This window comes from Macaca thibetana, chromosome 1 (genome assembly GCF_024542745.1).
Source record: "Macaca thibetana thibetana isolate TM-01 chromosome 1, ASM2454274v1, whole genome shotgun sequence".
NCBI lineage: Eukaryota > Metazoa > Chordata > Mammalia > Primates > Cercopithecidae > Macaca > Macaca thibetana.
In genome coordinates, this window is record NC_065578.1 from 217766126 (window position 1) to 217786241 (window position 20116).

Genomic DNA, 20116 nt, shown 5'->3' on the forward strand with positions numbered 1-20116 from the left:
CACCATGTTAGTCAGGCTGGTCTTGAACTCCTGACCTCAGATGATCCACCCACCTTGGCCTCCCAAAGTGCTGGGATTACAGGCATGAGCCACCACGTCTGTCCAAGACCTGGTCTTTTAAAAAATTTAAAATTGAAAAAAAAAAAAAAGAAACAGCCAAGAATGACAGTTTAAAGTATTAAGACAATAAAGTCCCCACAAAACAACCGGAGTGTCCTTACTGTACCATTGAGTTAAAACATTTTCAAAGTTATTGAATTAAATTGGCTTAGAGTAAAACAAAAATTAACTCAAAAAACAATTATTGTATACGTACTGTGCTCAGAAATGTGACTGGCAATGTAAACTGACAGAACCGATGGCTTTTTAGAAAAAAACAAAGTATTTCCGAACCTTTGTTAACTAGAGAATTTTCTCCCAGCACATCCTATTTCCGAGTGTGTGCGGAAAAATCTTCTGGCTTACAAATGGTAATTCAGGGGTTAGCAAAGAAAGCCCAGAGGCCAAAACGGGCCCACCACCTGCTTAGTCTGCAAGCTAACGATGTTTTCTTACATTTTTAATTGGTTGGAGGGAAATAGAGTATTTTTGAATACGTGAAAATTACATGAAAATCAAAGTTCAGTGTCAATGTTTCTTTGGTATACAGCACACCCATTCATTTATGTATTGTACAAGGGGCCTTTCAGGCTACAGTGGCAGAGCTGTTACCACGATAAGCACGTGAGGTAATGCATATGTTAATTTGCTCCGTTTAGCCACTCCACAATATATACGTATTTCAAAACATCACAGTGTACATGATAAATATATAATTTTTATTTGCCAATTTAAAATAATTTTTTTAAAGAAGCAGCTACCACAGAAACCATAAGTAGCATTCTACTACAAATTGTCATGAGGCCGTTGTAACTCACTTTTGTCTCCTGTCTGGAAAGCCTAAATATTCATCATGTGAGTTTTTAAAGAAAAATTTTCTTAAAACCTGGAATAATTCATATAGCTATTCATCATTCCTTGAAGAACTTGAAGAACTTAGTATAATGGCAGTCGCTATGAGTCAGAGCTATCAAGTAACTTACTAGATTTCTTGAATTCTATCATGATATTAGTGTTTCTTTTTGTCAAGTCTCATATATTTATATAATGTATTAATTTTAAAAAATATATATCTGGGCCAGCTGTAGTGGCTTTAGTCTGTCATCCTAGCCCTCTAGGAGGCCAAGGTAGGATCACTTGAGCCCAGGACTTCAAGACCAGCCTGGGCAACACAGCAAGACCCTGTCTCTACAAAAGAAAACAAAATATTAGCAAGGCATGGTGGTATGTACCTGTAGTCCGTCCCAGCTGGGCAGGAGAATCACTTAAGCCTAGGAGTTCAAGGCTACAGTGAGCTATGATCACACGACTGTACTCTAGCCTGGGTGACAGAGCAAGATCCTGTCTTTAAAAATAATTTTTTAATGAAATGAAATAAATAAAACATAAAAACATTTATCAAAGTGTGCTCCACAAAACGGAAAAGGGATACTGTTTTCTCACATTCCTTCAATCAGTCAAAAATCAGAGACCTACTGCATGCGATGAAGGTTGCGAGGAATTCAAAATAAATAAGATGTAACTCCTAGCTCCATGTAATCGCATTCTAGTAGAGAGACACAGTACTCTAGTAGAGATTATTGCCACTAAAGGAAAAGCCAAAGCAATGACGGTAACCTTTGCTATTTCATAATGTCATACAGACACTTAAAAATATCACCTCTGTCTGCATTAACGGCAAGTTATACACTCAAATACATAAAGCAACAAGGCTTGACAAACACATTTATCCATCAATACTTTCAAGCAAAGCATCAGCCTTACATAGGCAATTAACCTCCATCAACACAGGTATAAATAAAAATGCTGATTAAGAACTTACTAATTATCCTTCCCAACGGCAGAAGTTTAGCTGGCATCTGGTTTTTAACTATGATAAATATACACCAACTCATCATAGGTTATTAACATATAAGTGAAAATAAATATTTAACCAAATGGCTATAAATGAAGAATAGGATAAATAAATATCATCATTAAAAATCCAAACAATGAGTTGCTTTGTTTGAAAGCCCGAGTGTCCTACAAACATCACTTTCTTTGAAGGTAAAGAAATATTTCTGAGAATAATTGTCTCCTTAATCAACTTCGAGATCAATCTGTTGTAATAAAGACAAAATATATAAATCATAGATGCATGACACCATTTCATAATTAAAATGCCAGGATCTGCCTGCAGTTAAGCATCTTAGCTGTTTGCCTGCTTCACTTAACACCAGAAGAGAAGTATAATCCCAACAGCTAAGTATTCTAGCAGCTGTTGTGAGCAAAGCAGAGAGACGTGGCATGTAGCAGTTACTGCCACACGTATAGACACGAGCACCCCGGTGATTGGAGGTTAGCAATCCTGGTGTGTCTGCTCGCTTTTAGTGTTAAATAATTTAATGGCATATTTTTCCTTAATGGAACCCAGGCACATCTGATCAGTCACTGGGATCATTTAGTAATGCAGTCAAAGTTATCATACCGCCATTTCACATCAACTTTGTAATTAGATAATCCATCACTTTATTAATTCAAAAGATTGCTTTCTTTACTACTTTATAGCAGGCTACAGTAGTGAAACCCAACAGAGCTCATCAACAAAAAAGGCTCTAAAATCGGGTCCTACGTGAACTTGAAACCCTCCAGTGACAAACATACACACACTCCTGACCTTTCAAAACAACAGAGGTGATACGCTTCCCACAAATTAGCCCACCAACAACAGTGAAGTAATAGAGCACCAGTGTATCCAGAATGGGATGGTTAACAGGACTGAAAATTTAAGATTAAAAACTGAATATAATATGATCAACTTTGTTCTCGCTTTTTATTGAGGTACACTGTTCACCAGAGGATGAAAAAGATACACGAAAAAGTTATTTAGTAATTTTTCCTCCATGCTGATTTATATACTTCACTAAAATTATGAGGGAGGTTACAGCAGAATATCACATCCATTATTTATGATCACTCTAAATGTAAAGGCACATACCGGCCAAACGCAAGCATGTAATCTGGAATATAATATCATGATTTTCTCTTGCCTTATTCCTAACATACCACAAAATATTAAATCACGATTTCTCATCATATTATGAATTAGTAAGATTCTTGTTTTAACACCTTCTCCACCGCTTCCCCAATTAAAAAAAAGATTCTCCAATGAAAAAGAATTTACTCAGAATGAAACTGTAAAATTTAAATATCATAGTACCAAAAATACCCTCTAAAATACTCACTTTCCAATCTATGTAACCAATGCATATTGCAAAACCAGCTACAGCTAATATAATTAAAAATTAGATTTTGGAAAAGCAAGCTCTGGAGGTCACATACGTGCCCTAAAGAACAAAAATAACATGCTACCAGGAGAATTATTAATTTGTTTGAAAAGAAAGACGGAGGGAACCTCTTCTCAAACAGATGTGGAATTTCTAATAAAAAAATTCTGTGGCCGTTGCACAACATTATAAAGTTCAACAGTACTTTGCAGAGCTCCAGAAACACTAACAATGACATATGTTTTGTGGTCAGGAAGGTCACTTTTATTCTTGTTGCTGCCAATCTAATGTCTGTTTTTGAAACATTCTATGCAACTAGTCTATTTTCTATGTACCACATTTCTAATCAGCCTGTCAAATACATTTTTAGAAAAGAAAGTTATAAACCCAGAAAAAAATATGTATATATTTTTCTAGAACCCGGTACAATAACCCCTAAAGTCTTTTATGTGCATAAAACATAATCTCAAAACAAATTCTACTGAAATTGAGACTATCAATAACCATTGCCAATAATTATCAATGGGCATTTTAAGGGATAGAATAGAGAAATACAATACATTCCATGTCATTTCAATTAATTAAAACATGACAACTAAAGCACCCTTAACTCCATCCTTTTAAGACGCATGTGTGAGAAAGATTTTGGTCATCAAGGGAAGCCTACGTTTACCTTTCCTACATGAAATCCCAAGAAACTACTTCGATATTATGGAGTTGCTATGAACGTTGGCAACAGTAAACGATTTCTGTCCACAATGGCTATGACTGAAACCAAGCCAGTTACTCGGGAAAAGACATCACTGCCTGTTTGCAAAATTTCTTCTCAACAAAACAGGTAATTCTCAGTATCTCAAGAGGCACCAGCACTGGGCACAACTGTGTACAACCATCTGAGACTCTGGTTTACAATCAGTTGCAGACTGTACTCTTGGCTAGATGACAGCACAGGGAGACATAAAACACTGAAGTTCTATAATCCAATAAACATAAAGCCGGGAGGTGGGAGCAACAGTAGTAGAAATGAATAATATGTGTCAGACACTACTAAGTACCTTATAGTTGATCCTCATTGAGATCTATGAAGTAGATATTAGTATTTCCATTTACAGAAAAGAAAATTGAGATGGAGAGCATTTCATTTACCTGACTGAGGAAAACGACCTAACCATCATATTATTCAGCCTCCCATTTAAATTTGGCCTCTCTCTAACTGTAATTTTTGTTTGTTTTGAGTTGGGGTCTCACTCTGTCACCCAAGCTGGAGTGCAGTAGAGCAATCATGGTTCTCTGCAGTCTCAAACTCCTGGGCTCAAGCAATCCTCCCATCTCAGCACACCGAGCAGCTGTCTAATTGTAATTTTCTGACTTTTAAAGCATATTATTTATGCTTAAGAGTATATACATTTTCTATATTCATAGCAAATGTTTAGGACCCAATCAGTACACTGAATCACAGCATTTGTCAGGCCATGACTAATCTTTTTGAGACAGGGTCTCACTTCGTAGTCCAGGCTGGAATGCAGTGGTGAGATCACAGCTCACCGCAGCCTCGACTTCCTAGGCTCAAGCAATCCTCCCACCTCAGCCTCCCAAGTAGCAGGAACTACGGTGTGTACCACCATGCGCTCAGCTAATTTGATGGCATCTCGCTATGTTGCCCAGGCTGGTCTCCAACTCCTGGGCTCAAATGATCCTCCCACCTCAGCATACCAAAGTGCTAGGATTATAGGAATGAGCCACTGCACCTGAACAATAAATCCATTTCAAAACCTAACAGGTGCTGGGTGGGGTGGCTCACACCAGTAATCCCAGCACTTTCAGAGGCCGAGGTGGGCAGATCACTTGAGGTCAGGAGTTTGAGATCAGCCTGGCCAACATGGCAAAATCCCCATCTCTGTTAAAAATACAAAAATTAGCCAGGCGTGGTGGTGCGCGCCTGTAATCCCAACTACTCAGGAGGCTGAGGCACAAGAATCACTTGACAGCCAGGAGGCAGAGGTGCAGTGAGCCGAGATCACGCCACTACACTCCAGCCCAAGCAACAGGGTGAGACCCTATTCTCAAAAGGGGAAAAAAAAAAAAAAAAACTCAAAGGAAATTTTGTTTGAAAATGGAAGTGGGGATTAAAAAAAAAAAAACGTGTGCAGTAGAGAGAAGAAACGGCTCATAGAGATGGAGACATACATCTTCTCATCTCTAAACAATGTGAAAAAGAGTCAGCAGAAATGAAATTGGCCTTTATTTTTTATGAGCATATAAATAATCACATCTCCTGTGTTCATCTGTATAGCCTCGGTGCAATTCCTACCCTTTGAACACCTTCATTTACTGTGTGTGGAAATTATCACCACCATTCAGTCACACACCCCCCAGCCACACACCCCCAGCCACACACCCCCCCACACCCCGCAGCCACAACCCCCAGCCACACTGCCCCCCCCAGCCACACCCCCAAACACACACCCCAGCCACACACCCCCCAGCCACACCCCCAACCACATACCCCAGCCACACCCCCAACCACACAATCCCTGGACACATCCCCCAGCCACACACCCCCAGCCACACCCCCCAGGGAACATACAATCTAAGTTTAAAAAAAAAAACTATGCAAATAAAGCTGCAAGTAATTTGCTCTAGCCTCTCCATCCACCAGATTATCACTCAGCATCCCCTCCTCTAGATAAACTCTGGGAGTATCCCTACCCTCACTTTCTATGACATTTAGTACAAAACAAACATTTTAAACATCAAGCTCTTATTCTAACTCTACTATAATTACTAAATATAACTGAAATCTGTATTCCACAGGTAACAACTTCCTTTGAAAACCTTCTCCAGAGGAGGTTAATATATTTCCCTCAGGAGGTTGGAGGAATCAACACCCCTCACTCCCCAGTGGCCTTTCTAGACGGCTGTATGTCACTGTTTCCCAACACCATCCTCGCTTTTGAAATGCATGTCAGTTTCTACTTCTGATATGAGGTTCCCCTTGATACCCACCCCTAGAAAAATTCCTCCTTCCTATGGCTCATGTGACTCAGTTTTTACAGCCAGGAAATGAATTCATAAGTGGACAGGATATATTTATACAGAAAACTCCACAATCAAACCCCAATTGCTATTAGGGTGCGTGTGTATTAACACTGGTGCTAAGAGTCAGAGTCAGACTAACACTGGTGCTAAGAAGTGCGGTGAAAAGGACGAATATCTGGGAAATGACCGGGAAAATGACTACAAAAGGTCTCGAGTAACAGAACAAATTTTCCAAGTAAAATTAAGGCTTACGCAACAGATGCAGGTTCGGCATTGAGAACCTGGTCTGACAGGAAAGACACACCATTTTTCCGCCAGAAACTCCAGTGTTCAAAATGCGAGCTGCCAACTTTTCAGGCATTAATCATGAGTTTCCATTAGAAAAAGCCATCAGCTCACCAGACAATGAAATACACTCTCAGGATTAAGAACGGTCTCATCCTCCCCGACTCCTTACCTTTCGGGGAAAGTGCAAGTTTGATAAAGATATGCATGTTCTTCAAGTAAGACTTTTGACCTGATGAAGTTTTCTGCCTTGACAGACAATTTTGAGATTTAGAATTAGCCACATACTTCTACAACCCTGTATCAAGAGGACTTTGTACACACTAGACCTGCAAATAAACAAATAAAAGTCTGCTGAGTTTGCTAAGCAAATTCAAATCCAACTAACAAACACCTCTCAGCGGGGCAAGAGACTTGATAAGAAAAGACTAATTCTAATGAAGGTGTAAAACTCCAAACAAAGAGAAAGAACATCTGCGTGAACTGTAAGTATTTAAAATGACAGATATAGAATGAGTCTGAAAATTAGGGAAACCAGCTGATAGAAACATGAAGATTCGGCCGGGCGCGGTGGCTCACGCCTGTAATCCCAGCACTTTGGGAGGCCGAGACGGGCGGATCACGAGGTCAGGAGATCGAGACCATCCTGGCTAACACGGTGAAACTCCGTCTCTACTAAACAAAATACAAAAAATTAGCTGGGAGTGGTGGTGGCGCCTGTAGTCCCAGCTACTCGGGAGGCTGAGGCAGGAGAATGGTGTGAACCCTGGAGGCGGAGCTTGCAGTGAGCTGAGATCCGGCCACTGCACTCCAGCCTGGGCCACAGAGCGAGACAACGTCTCAAACAAAAAGAAAAAAGAAAAAGAAACATGAAGATTCATTCCACTAGTCCTTCTATTTGTGTGTGTGTTTGAAAACGTCCGTAATTTAAAAGTCAAAAAAATTAAGACATAAGCAAGTTTAGAAAAGCTCTCAGAGTTCCATATGCCTTCAATGACAATCAGAAGGGCTAAAACTGGCCGGGCGCAGCGGCTCATGCCTGTAAACCCAGCACATTGGGAGGCTGAGTTGGGCAGATCATCTGAGGTCAGGAGATAAATTTTGTATTTTGTAAAAATACAAAAAAAAATTTTTTTTTACAAAATACAAAAATTAGCCGGCGTGGTGGCAGGCGCCTGTAATCCCAGCTCCTCGGGAAGCTGAGGCAGGAGAATCACTTGAACCCGGGAGGCGGAGGTTGCAGTGAGCCGATGTGCCATTGCACTCCAGCCTGGGCAACAAGAGTGAAAACTCCGTCTCAAAAAAAAAAAAAAAAAGATGGGCTAAAACATAAGCTTAGTACGTCTATTATCTGCACAGAACCTGAATGAATGTAAATGAGAGGAACCAAAAGAAAACCGTAAAACAAGATCTTGTTTATTGAGGCCAGGTAAAGCCAGGCTTGTTGACGGCATAAATTCAGAAGTCAGCAGCTTCCTCTGTATGTACAAACTGCCAGTCAGGGATAGCTGCAGGTTGACCCGCTTTCCACAGCCTGATGAACTGACTTTTGAATTGACGCTGTGAAGGCGGCTGACTTTACCTGGCCTCAATAAAGGAAACCCTGTTTGATCTTGTTTTTCTGTGGTGCCCATTTCTTCTGATTAATTAATTTTCTATCAAAGTGAAATGAGGAGAGGAGCAGTAGACTGGGAGAAAAATCTCTGCCCAGGGATCTTGACCCAGTTCCCATGTGCTTGATGTGATTTGTACCATCACACACCGTCAACATTCTCATCTCAGTGACTCATCCCTGAAAGCTGCAGGATCCATTTAGGTTAATTTAGGATCTTTCATGAACAAGGAAGGAGAAGGAGTCAGGGGGCGGGAAGGAGGGAGAAGGAGTTGCGAGGCGAGAAGGAAGGAGGAGTCAGGGGACGGGAAGGAGGGAGAAGGAGTGGGGGGGGGAAGGAGGGAGGAGGAGTCGGGGGGCTGGAAGGAGGGAGAAGGAGTCGGGGGGGGGAAGGAGGGAGAAGGAGTCAGGGGAGGGGGGGAAGGAGGGAGAAGGAGTCGGGGTCGGGAAGGAGGGAGAAGGAGTCGGGGGGCGGGAAGGAGGGAGAAGGAGTTGGGGGGGGGGGAAGGAGGGAGAAGGAGTCGGGGGGGAAGGAGGGAGAAGGAGTGGGGCGGGAAGGAGGGAGAAGGAGTCGGGGGGGGCGGGAAGGAGGGAGAAGGAGTCGGGGGGCGGGAAGGAGGGAGAAGGAGTCGGGGGGGTGGGAAGGAGGGAGAAGGAGTCGGGGGGCGGGAAGGAGGGAGAAGGAGTCGGGGGGGAAGGAGGGAGAAGGAGTCGGGGGGTGGGAAGGAGGGAGGAGTCGGGGGGTGGGACGGAGGGAGAAGGAGTCGGGGGGTGGGAAGGAAGGAGAAGGAGTCGGGGGGCGGGAAGGAGAGAGAAGGAGTGGGGGGGAAGGAAGGAGAAGGAGTCGGGGGGGGAAGGGGGGAGAAGGAGTCGGGGGGTGGGAAGGAAGGAGAAGGAGTCGGGGGCGGGCAGGAGGGAGAAGGAGTCGGGGGGCGGGCAGGAGGGAGAAGGAGTGAGGGGGGAAGGAAGGAGAAGGAGTCGGGGGGGGAAGGAGGGAGAAGGAGTCGGGGGGTGGGAAGGAAGGAGAAGGAGTCAGGGGAGAGGGGAAGGAGGGAGAAGGAGTGGGGGGGGGAAGGAGGGAGAAGGAGGGGGGGGGAAGGAGGGGAAGGAGTCAGGGGGCGGGAAGGAGGGAGAAGGAGTCGGGAGGTGGGAAGGAGGGAGAAGGACTCGGGGGGTGGGAAGGAAGGAGAAGGAGTCAGGGGAGAGGGGAAGGAGGTAGAAGGAGTCGGGGGGGAAGGAGGGAGAAGGAGTGGGGGGGGAAGGAGGGGAAGGAGTCGGGGGGCGGGAAGGAGGGAGAAGGAGTCGGGGGGGTGGGAAGGAAGGAGAAGGAGTCAGGGGAGAGGGGAAGGAAGGAGAAGGAGTCAGGGGAGAGGGGAAGGAGGGAGAAGGAGTCGGGGGGCGGGAAGGAGGGAGAAGGAGTTGGGGGCGGGAAGGAGGGAGAAGGAGTGGGGGGGAAGGAGGGAGAAGGAGTCGGGGGGTGGGAAGGAGGGAGAAGGAGTCGGGGGGTGGGAAGGAGGGAGAAGGAGTCGGGGGGTGGGAAGGAAGGAGAAGGAGTCAGGGGGCGGGAAGGAGGGAGAAGGAGTCAGGGGGCGGGAAGGAGAAAGAAGGAGTCGGGGGGGGGTGGGCAGGAGGGAGAAGGAGTGGGGGGGGGAAGGAAGGAGAAGGAGTCGGGGGGTGGGCAGGAGGGAGAAGGAGTCGGGGGGGGCGGGCAGGAGGGAGAAGGAGTGGGAGGGGAAGGAAGGAGAAGGAGTCGGGGGGGGAAGGAGGGAGAAGGAGTTGGGGGGGGGGGCAGGAGGGAGAAGGAGTCAGGGGGGGGAAGGAAGGAGAAGGAGAGTCGGGGGGGGGAAGGAGGGAGAAGGAGTCGGGGGGGCGGGCAGGAGGGAGAAGGAGTCGGGGGGCGGGAAGGAGGGAGAAGGAGTCGGGGGGCGGGAAGGAAGGAGAAGGAGTCAGGGGAGGGGGGAAGGAGGGAGAAGGAGTCGGGGGGCGGGAAGGAGGGAGAAGGTCGGGGGGGTGGGAAGGAGGGAGAAGGAGTCGGGGGTGGGAAGGAGGGAGAAGGAGTCGGGGGGTGGGACGGAGGGAGAAGGAGTCGGGGGGGTGGGAAGGAAGGAGAAGGAGTCGGGGGGTGGGAAGGAGGGAGAAGGAGTCGGGGGGGGTGGGAAGGAGAGAGAAGGAGTGGGGGGGAAGGAAGGAGAAGGAGTCGGGGGGGGAAGGGGGGAGAAGGAGTCAGGGGGTGGGAAGGAAGGAGAAGGAGTCGGGGGGCGGGCAGGAGGGAGAAGGAGTCGGGGGGCGGACAGGAGGGAGAAGGAGTGGGGGGGAAGGAAGGAGAAGGAATGGGGGGGGAAGGAAGGAGAAGGAGTTGGGGGGGGAAGGAGGGAGAAGGAGTTGGGGGGGTGGGCAGGAGGGAGAAGGAGTCGGGGGGGAAGGAGGGAGAAGGAGTTGCAGGGCGAGAAGGAAGGAGAAGGAGTGGGGGGGGAAGGAGGGAGAAGGAGTTGGGGGGGGTGGGCAGGAGGGAGAAGGAGTTGGGGGGGGCGGGCAGGAGGGAGAAGGAGTTGGGGGGCGGGAAGGAGAGGAGTGATTTCTTCTAAGGACAAATTTATAAGCAGAAAAATACAAATTAAAAACATTAACAAAACTTTCACCAGGAAGTACAGAAGCCATAGGCTATTGGCTGCTTTCCTCTGATTACTAACCCATATTTTAATGCAGAAATCACACATCTAAGGCCAATGATGCCCCAAAATCTCAAAACTGCATATGTTTTACTTTTCTAGCAATAACAAATACTATGTGAGAAGGGTAAGCACAGTATTAAAAACTGGTCCACTTAATCACAGCAACAGAATTTCCCCCATACAACATGGAAAAAATTTCATTATAAAATACATGAGACTAAAATCTTTAGAAAGAAGAACTGGGATAGTAATTCACATTTTATATGTAGCAATAGAAAGTATTTTAAAATATTTCTCATGGATATTAATAACATCAGTAATTATCACTAGAACATTTTCCAACAATAGAAATAATTACCACAGAATAACCACAAACTTAACACTAGCAATGAGGTAATAATCATCACAAGGTATATTTTTGTCTTTCAGTAGGTGATCATGTTTGTAGTGTTTAACAAGAAAAGAGCCTTGTGCACTGTACACGATACTCCTATAGGTTATAATTTTCAGAAGCATATGAAATACATGAGGAAGTTTTCAGATGCACTGTAAGTAACCAATAAATTTTGAAATCAATTTTAAATTATAGATAAACCAGAATATAATGCTAAGATGATATTAATCAGAAAATCATAAAAATGTACCATACAGAATAAAAATACGTTTGAGAAAACCTAGAATCAATCTCCAGCAATCAAACCAATTACATTTAATTTTTCAGAAAACAGTAAATTTTAAAACATGCCTTAAAATATTAATGGCATAAATCTATCTTTAAATGTGTGCTTACAAATTACAAAATAAGTGGCAAAATTGTCAAAAGTAAAGTTTTACTTGTTATTAAATTGTGATCAACATTAAAACAAATGCAAACACACGATATGAGAAAGCGAGGACAGCAGATCCATAGCAGTGAGGGGAGTGTTTCTGTCTTCCCTATCCCAGGGTAAACATCAAGAATCAATCATTTCATACCTACGGGCTCGTGAAGAAAAGAAAAAAAAAAAAGAATCAATCATCGCGCTCTTCCTCCGTAGGCCAAGATAAACCCTCGGAATCATTTTTTTAAAAAAACTTCAGGAGGCCGGGCATGGTAGTTCACCCCTGTAATCCCAGGACTTTGGGAGGCCAAGGTGGGTGGATCACCTGAGGTCAGGAGTTCAAGACCAGCCTAGGCAACATGGTGAAACCTCGTCTCTCCAAACAGAAAAAAAAATTAGCTGGGCGCGGTGGCTCACGCCTGTAATCCCGGCTACTCGGAATGCTGAGGCATGAGACTCGCTTGATTCTGGGAAGCGGAGATTGCAGTGAGCCGAGATCGTGCCACTACACTCAAGCCTGGGCGACAGAGCGAAACTCTGTCTTAAAACAAAAAAGAAAAGAAAAGCAATGGATTTCAATAAATTTTTCTTTTCAAAGACAGGCTCTATGCTTAAACCACCACCGTAAAGCTCAATGAATGCAATGCAATGGCAAACAAGTCCATTCACAAAAAATAATGGGATATGCTCTTCTGAGAAAAGAAAGCATGCTCTTTCTTCCAAGGGTACACTTTGAGAACTGACAATGAACATACTCAGGCAATAACAAGAATATTAATAAAACAGAAAACTTCATACCCTTTTCAATGCACACAATACATTCTCTCATTCTCTACTCACTATGATAAGGGAGTAATACAAGGCATTAAGGGTCTTGAACTTCCTGTCAAGATTCTCGACATTTTTGTAACCAACGACAAAATCAGGAGCGAATGGCTGATGTATGGAATTAGCAAAGAGAGCAAACTTAACACTTACTTTTGCAAAGGCTTCAAAAAGGTCAAAGGCAGGTGGCAGCTGAGAGGCATCCTGTATTTCTTCTCTCATGAAATGTTGAAATGTCATTACAAGTTGCCTGAGGCCCTCTTTCTTATCTTCAGTCAGTTTGTTAATATCTTTTTTAAAGAGAAAATAAATAGCACAATCTGAAAGTAAACTTTTAAAGGATAATTTTCAAGTGTTCAATGCTGGCTGTTAAACCAGATATTTCCTACCTTACATTGCATTCTGACAAAGGGCAAATACATATTGTTTTATCTTTTGCCAACTAAAAATGATGCATATGTTATCAATTAAATTCTGCCAAATTTTGTCTGCAGCGTAAGATCAAACACCTATCAAAACATAAGTGTGCATATATATGAAAAAGCATTAAAACCAAAATCAGTAAGCTTGTGTGTTACCAGATTTTCAATATCATTCTGTACACACATACAAACAATTATAAGTTCATATTAAGTCAGTAAAGTTAAGCAGACTTTTCTATGAAATAATTTACAACTAGGTCATGACTAAACTAATAAATAGCACCACCTCTAAGGTAAAAAGACAGAAAATGAGAACTAAGAAGTTCAGATAAAGTTCAAATAGGTTAAATTTGTCATGTGGTTAGTACAGCATGAATAGAACAGGGATCAAGCAAAGCAATTTCAACTTCAAGTTATCTGAGCTGAATAAACAAGATAAAGGAGCCCGGCACAGTGGCTCATGCCTGTAACCCCAGCACTTTGGGAGGCTGAGGCAGGCAGATCACTTGAGATCAGGAGTTCAAGACCAGTCTGACCAACGTGGTGAAACCCCATCTCTACCAAAAATACAAAAATTAGCCGGGCGTGGTGGTACGTGCCTATAATCCCAACTACTCAGGAGGCTGAGGCAGGAGAATCACTTGAACCCAGGAGGTGGAGGTTGCCGTGAGCCAACATTACACCACTGCACTCCAGCCTGGACAAAAAGAGAGACTCCATGTCAAAAAAAAAAAGAAAACAAAGACAAAAAACAAGATATGGTGTGGCATCACTCCAAACAGAAGGAGATGGTTCTAAAACAAAAGAAGAAAAAAAAAGTTCTAAAGCCAATACTACCCCCTTTAAATATCATTTTCAATTATACCACAAATGGGGTGTTAAGGCTAAAAGTATATAACAGGTCAATCACTAACGTTTGAGAGTATTTCACTTAAGGTCATGTGTATGACACTATTACTGAGAAGGGCTAATGTGAAGAGCAAAACCCACGGTAACAGATGTTAATTATCTAGCAGTAAAATATAACAGGAAAATTTGAATACTTTGCTGTCTTTTAAAACTTGAAAAGATACATCAAGTTGAACTATAGCATAACTCTGTTGCTTATGCCTATGCATATTCATTAGATTACTTATTTGACAGAATAATTAACCCAATGATTTCTTAAATAATAATTTATTATCATGGGAACTTAGGATCCCACAACCTTATATAAGTCTGTACTAGTTCATCTTCTTGTCTCCATCCAGAAGAATTGAACTGTGCAGCAAATTTACTCTATGTGCCCTGGCTAGTTTTGAGTTGAAATCACTTACAACCTCAATGAAAAGGATCTGTACCAATACAAAAGCAAAATGAAGCCTGCCTTTGCTTAACACTCAGATATGGGAAGCTTTTTAAGTCCTCCCAAGAAGGTGGATAGCTACATGGTAGTTTCGGAGAAGAACGATGCTCAACACTGCCCTGGAGACTGAATCATCTGTACATTTTACCTTCCTTAATATCTAAAAGATCAGTAACCCTAAAAGCTCCATGGAATCCCCCTGTTCACTAAATCACTCTTCTCTGACATCAAAAAGAAACCAGAACAGGAAATTAAGAGAGAGAAGAAGGGAAACAGGAAGGAAAAAAAAAACAAGAAAAATTATTTTGTTGGCCGGGTGTGGTGGCTCACGCCTGTAATCCCAGCACTTTGGGAGGCTGAGACGGGCGGATCACAAAGTCAGGAGATCAAGACCATCCTGGCTAACACGGTGAAACCCCGTCTCTACTAAAAATGCAAAAAAATTAGCCAGGTGTGGTGGTGGGCGCCTGTAGTCCCAGCTACTCAGGAGGCTGACGCAGGAGAATGGCGTGAACCCGGGAGGCAGAGCTTGCAGTGAGCTGAGATCACACCACCGCACTCCAGCCTGGGCTGGAGTCTCAAAAAAAAAAAAAAAAAAAAAGATTTCGTCAACTGGACTAACAGTTACACTACCCTATCTAACCTGAACATCTTTATGGCGCTTTACTAACCCCTATCAGGACAGAGCTACTCCATGATAAGTGGAATAAACCAGCATGACAGTTGTATATAAAAATAAATCTTGTCAGGTTTGCATCACATTATAAAGAAACAGAAAAACAAAGTTAAAAATAAATCCGTTCACCAAGTCAGCAAACAAATCATAGAAATTTTTTTTAAGATGCTGACAGATAATCACTTACTTGACTCCAGATCATAAAATGAGTAAAGCTTCTCTGATTCTGAAGGCGTTCCATCCATCTGTGAAGGAAAGGGGAAAAACGCCAATGACAATTTCAACTGTTCCAATATAAAATAAAAATCTAACTTGTATCTTCACTCAACAGTTTAATCTCCAAATGCAAAACTGTTGTACAAGAAGTTCCCATATTTTTATATTCATAAAACTCTCTATAAAATTGTATACTGGCCAAGAGTCAGTAAACAATAGGAAAAGGTGGGGCATGGGAGCTCACACCTATAATTTTCCCCAGTACTTTGGGAGGCCAAGGCAGGCAGATTGCTTTAACCCAGAAGTCCAAGGCCAGCCTGGGCAACATGGCAAACCTATGCCTACAAAACATACAGAAATTATCCAGGCATGGTGGCATGCACCTGTAGTCCCAGCCACTCAGCAGGCTGAGGAGGGAGGATCACTTGAGCCCAGCAGTTCAAGCTTGCAATGAGCTGTGATTATGCTACTATACTCCAGCCTGGGTAACAGACCAAGTCCCTGTCTCAAAAAAGAAAAAAAAGGGAAGAACAAATTGGGAGCCTACAATAATTTGAGAAAGATATTCACGCTAAAGATGGGTAAAAAAATCTGAAAGGCTTCACCACAGCAGGATTTCACAGAGTTTACTATTTTGCCACTTATGAAAAAGGGCCGAAGAAATCACTTCAATGAATTCTAGGAAAAAAAAAGGTAAGTACTCTTCCAGTTCATACTAATTATCTATGCATGTCTTTCTTGAAGAGGCAAGTAGAAAATGACATACTTGCCCTGTGCATTAGTTCACAATAGACAAGTTATAATGGCAATGTAACAGAGATTACTGCCATCTCATATCACAAATACAGAACCTCCTCCATCTTTATTCCCACAAGACAGCAGGGCCTTCAGAGAGGCTGTGCATTTCTTCACTGCTACGGATTCCGTTATTAACAGGAAAAGAACAAATTTTTTTGTCTTAAGACATTCCCTGGAATAATCTACCTTCTACCTTAACATGGGGTTAATTTCAGACTTAAATAGGAATAACACAGGCATACCTCATTTTCTCATACTTCACTTTATCGTGCTTTTCAGACATTACACTGAAGATTTACATCATCGAGCAAGTCTATCGATGCCATTTTTCTAACATGTGCTCACTTTCTGTCTATGTGTGACATTTTGGAATTCTCACAGTATTTCAAACTTTTTCTTATTATTATATCTGTTACTGTGACCTGTGATCAGAGATCTTTGATGTTACTACTGTAATTGTTTTGGGGCACCACAAAACATCCCCATATAAGACCACAAACTTAATCAGTAAACGTTGTATGTGTTCTCACTGCTCTGCCGACCGGCTCTTCCCACTGTCTGGCTATTCCCCTATCTCTTCCCTCTCCTCAGGCCTCTGTATTCTCTGACACAACAATATTGAAATTAGGCCAGTTAATAACTTTACAATGACCTGTAAGTGAAAGGATGAGTCGCACATTTCTCATTTGAAATCAAAAGCTAGAAATGAGTAAGCTTAGTGAGAAAGAAATACTGAAAGCTGATAATAGACCGTAAGTCAGGCCTCTTGCACCAAACAGCCAAGTTGTCAATACAAGGGAGGGTTCTGAAAGAAAATGAAAAGAGCTACTCCCATGAACACATGAGTGATAGGAACCCACGACAGTCTTATTGCTGATCTAGAGAAAGTCTGAGTGGCCTGGATGGAAGATCAAAACAGCCACAATATTCCCATGAGCCAAAGCCTAATCCAGGGGAAAGCCCTAACTTGCTTCAATTCTAGGAAGGCTCAGAGAGGGGAGAAAATTGCAGAAGAAATTCTGGAAATTAGCAGAGGTTGGTTCATAAGGTTTAAGGAAAGAAGCCATCTCCATAACATAAAAGCACAAGGTGGCCAGGTGCGGTGGCTCACGCCCATAATCTCAGCACTTTGGGAGGCCAAGGCGGGCAGATCACCTGAGGTTAGGAGCTCGAGACCAGCCTGGCCAACATGGTAAAACCCTGTCTCTACTAAAAGTGCAAAAAAATTAGCCTGGCATGGTGGTGGGTGCCTTTAGTCCCAGCTACTCAGGAGGCTGAGGCAGAAGAATCACTTGAGCCTAAGAGGCAGAGGTTGCAGTGAGCCAAGATCACGCCACTGCACCCCAGCCTGGGTGACAGAGCAAGACTCCATCTCAAAACATACATACATACATGCATACATGCGTAATCTAAAAAATTGCAAGGTGAAGCAGCAAGTGCTATATAGAAGCTGCAGCAAATGATCCAGGAGACCTGACAAAAATAACTGAATTTGGCTACACTAAACAACAGATTTTTAATGTAGATGAAACAGTCTTATATTGGAGGATGTCATTTAGGACTTTCATAGCTAGAGAGAATTCGATGCCTGGCTTCAAAGAACAAGTGGACTCTTTTTTATTGTTATCATACTTTAAGGTACATGTGCACAACTTATAGGTTTGTTACATATGTATACATGTGCCATGCTGGTATGCTGCACCCATTAACTCATCATTTACATTAGGTATATCTCCTAATGCTATTCCTCCCCCTCCCCCCCCAAAATAGGCCCTGCTGTGTGATGTTCCCCTTCCTGTGTCCAAGTGATCTCATTGTTCAATTCCCACCTATGAGTGAGAACATGCGGTGTTTGGTTTTCTGTTCTTGTGATAGTTTGCTGACAATGATGGTTTCCAGCTGCATCCATGTCCCTATGAAGGACATGAACTCATCTTTTTTATGGCTGCGTAGTATTCCATGGTGTATATGTGCCACATTTTCTTAATCCAGTCTGTCATTGATGGACATTTGGGTTGGTTCCAAGCTTTTGCTATTGTGGACAGTGCCACAATAAACATACGTGTGCATGTGTCTTTATAGCAGCATGATTTATAATCCTTTGGGTATATACCCAGTAATGGCAAGTGGACTTTTTTTAGGGACTAATGCAGCTGGGGACTTTAGGTTGAAGCCAGGGCTCATTTACCATTCCTAAAATGCAAGGGCCCTTACTATTTGTGGTAAATCTACTTCGCTGTGCTCTACCAATGGAACAACAAAGCGTAGATGACAGCACATCTGTTACAGCGTGGTTTACTGAATATTTTAAGTCCACTGTTGAGACTTACTGCTCAGTAAAAAAGATTCCCTTTAAAATGTTACTGCTCATTGACAATGTATCTGGTCACCCAATAGCTCTAACAGAGATATTTAAAAACTCAAATGTCGTTTTCATGCCTGCTAACACGACCGTCATGCTGCAGCCCATGAATCAAGGAATCATTTTGACTTTCAAGTCTTATTTTAAAACTGTATTCCATTAGGCTATAGCTGCCACAAATATTGATTCCTCTCATGGATCTGGACAAAGTAAATTTTAAAACCTTCTGTAAATGATTCACAATTCTAAATGCCATTAAGAATATTTGTAAATCATGGGACGTCAAACATCAACATGAACCAGAGTTCAGAAGAACTTGATTTCAACCTTCGTGGATAACACTGAGGGGTCAAGACTTCAGTAGAGGAAGTATTTGTAGATGTGATGGAAAGAAAAAAGGAACTGAAACAGAGAAAGAAACTGTAGATGTGATGGAAAGAACAAAGGAACTGGAATCAAGATGAAAACCTAAGAAATACCTTTCTATACATGAGTCCTGGGAAAGAATTTATGACTTAAGTCCTCAAAAGCAATTGCAACAAAAACAAAATTGACAAGTGGGACCTAATTAAACTAAAGAGCTCCCACACAGCAAAAAAAACTTGCAACAGATAAACAGACAACTTATAGAATCAAAGAAAATATTCACAAACTATGCAGCCAACAGAGGTCTAATATCCAGCATCTATAAGGAACTTAAGCAATTCACCAAGTAAAAAACAAACAACCTCATTAAAAAGTGGACAAAGGGCCACGACAGTGGCTCACACCTATATAATCCCAGCACTTTGGGAGGCCAAGGTGGGAGAATTTCTTGAGCCCAGGAGTTTAAGACTGGTCTGGGAAACATGATGAAATTTCGTCTTTCCAAAAAAAAAAAAAAAGGAAAAAACACAAAAACTAGTTGGGCGTGGTGGGAACCTGTGGTCCCAGCTACTCGGAAAGCTGAGGTAGGAGGATTGCTTCAGCCCCAGAGGTTGAGGCTGTAGTGAGCCATGATCACGCCACTGCACTCCAGCCTGGGGCAACAGAGTGAGACCCTGTCTCAAAAAGTAAAAATAAAAAGTGGGCAAAGGACAAGAACAGACACTTCTCAAAAGACGACATACGAGTGGCCAAAAAACATAGGAAATGTGCTCTCCGTTACTAATCATCAGAGAAGTGTAAATCAAAACCACAACGAGACACCATCTCATACCAGTTAGAGTGGCAATTAATGAATCAAAAAATAACACAGGGCCAGGTGCAGTGGTTCACGCCTGTAATCCCAGCGCTTTGGGAGGCCGAGACGGGTGGATCACAAGGTCAGGAGATCGAGACCATCCTGGCTCACACTGTGAAACCCCGTCTCTACTAAAAATACAAAAAACTAGCCGGGCGAGGTGCCGGGCGCCTGTAGTCCCAGCTACACGGGAGGCTGAGGCAGGAGAATGGTGTGAACCTGGGAGGCGAAGCTTGCAGTGAGTGGAGATCGCGCCACCGCACTCCAGCCTGGGTGACAGAGCAAGACTCCATCTCAAAAAATAAATAAATAAATAAATAACACAGGCTGGCGAGGCTGCAGAGAAAAGGGAACACTTGTCAACTGTCCGTGGGAATGTCATCTAATTCAGCTGCTGTGGAAAGCAGTTTGGAGATTTCTCAGAGAGTTACCATTCAACTCAGCAATCCCATTACT

At 43.0% G+C, this 20116-nt stretch overlaps 1 protein-coding gene across 6 annotated transcripts in view; it reads right to left on the reverse strand.

Annotated features, from left to right (window-relative positions):
- The window catches only part of SMYD3 (SET and MYND domain containing 3), a 758748-nt gene that overhangs the window by 568353 nt on the left and 170279 nt on the right, over window positions 1–20116 (reverse strand). For all 6 annotated transcript variants that reach the window (XM_050771870.1, XM_050771875.1, XM_050771879.1 and 3 more), the window contains 2 exons: window positions 15250–15307; window positions 12773–12909 (listed from right to left, as the gene is read on the reverse strand). In XM_050771870.1, coding sequence (XP_050627827.1) covers window positions 12773–12909; window positions 15250–15307 — 195 coding nt within the window. The remainder of the gene's footprint in view (window positions 1–12772; window positions 12910–15249; window positions 15308–20116) is intronic.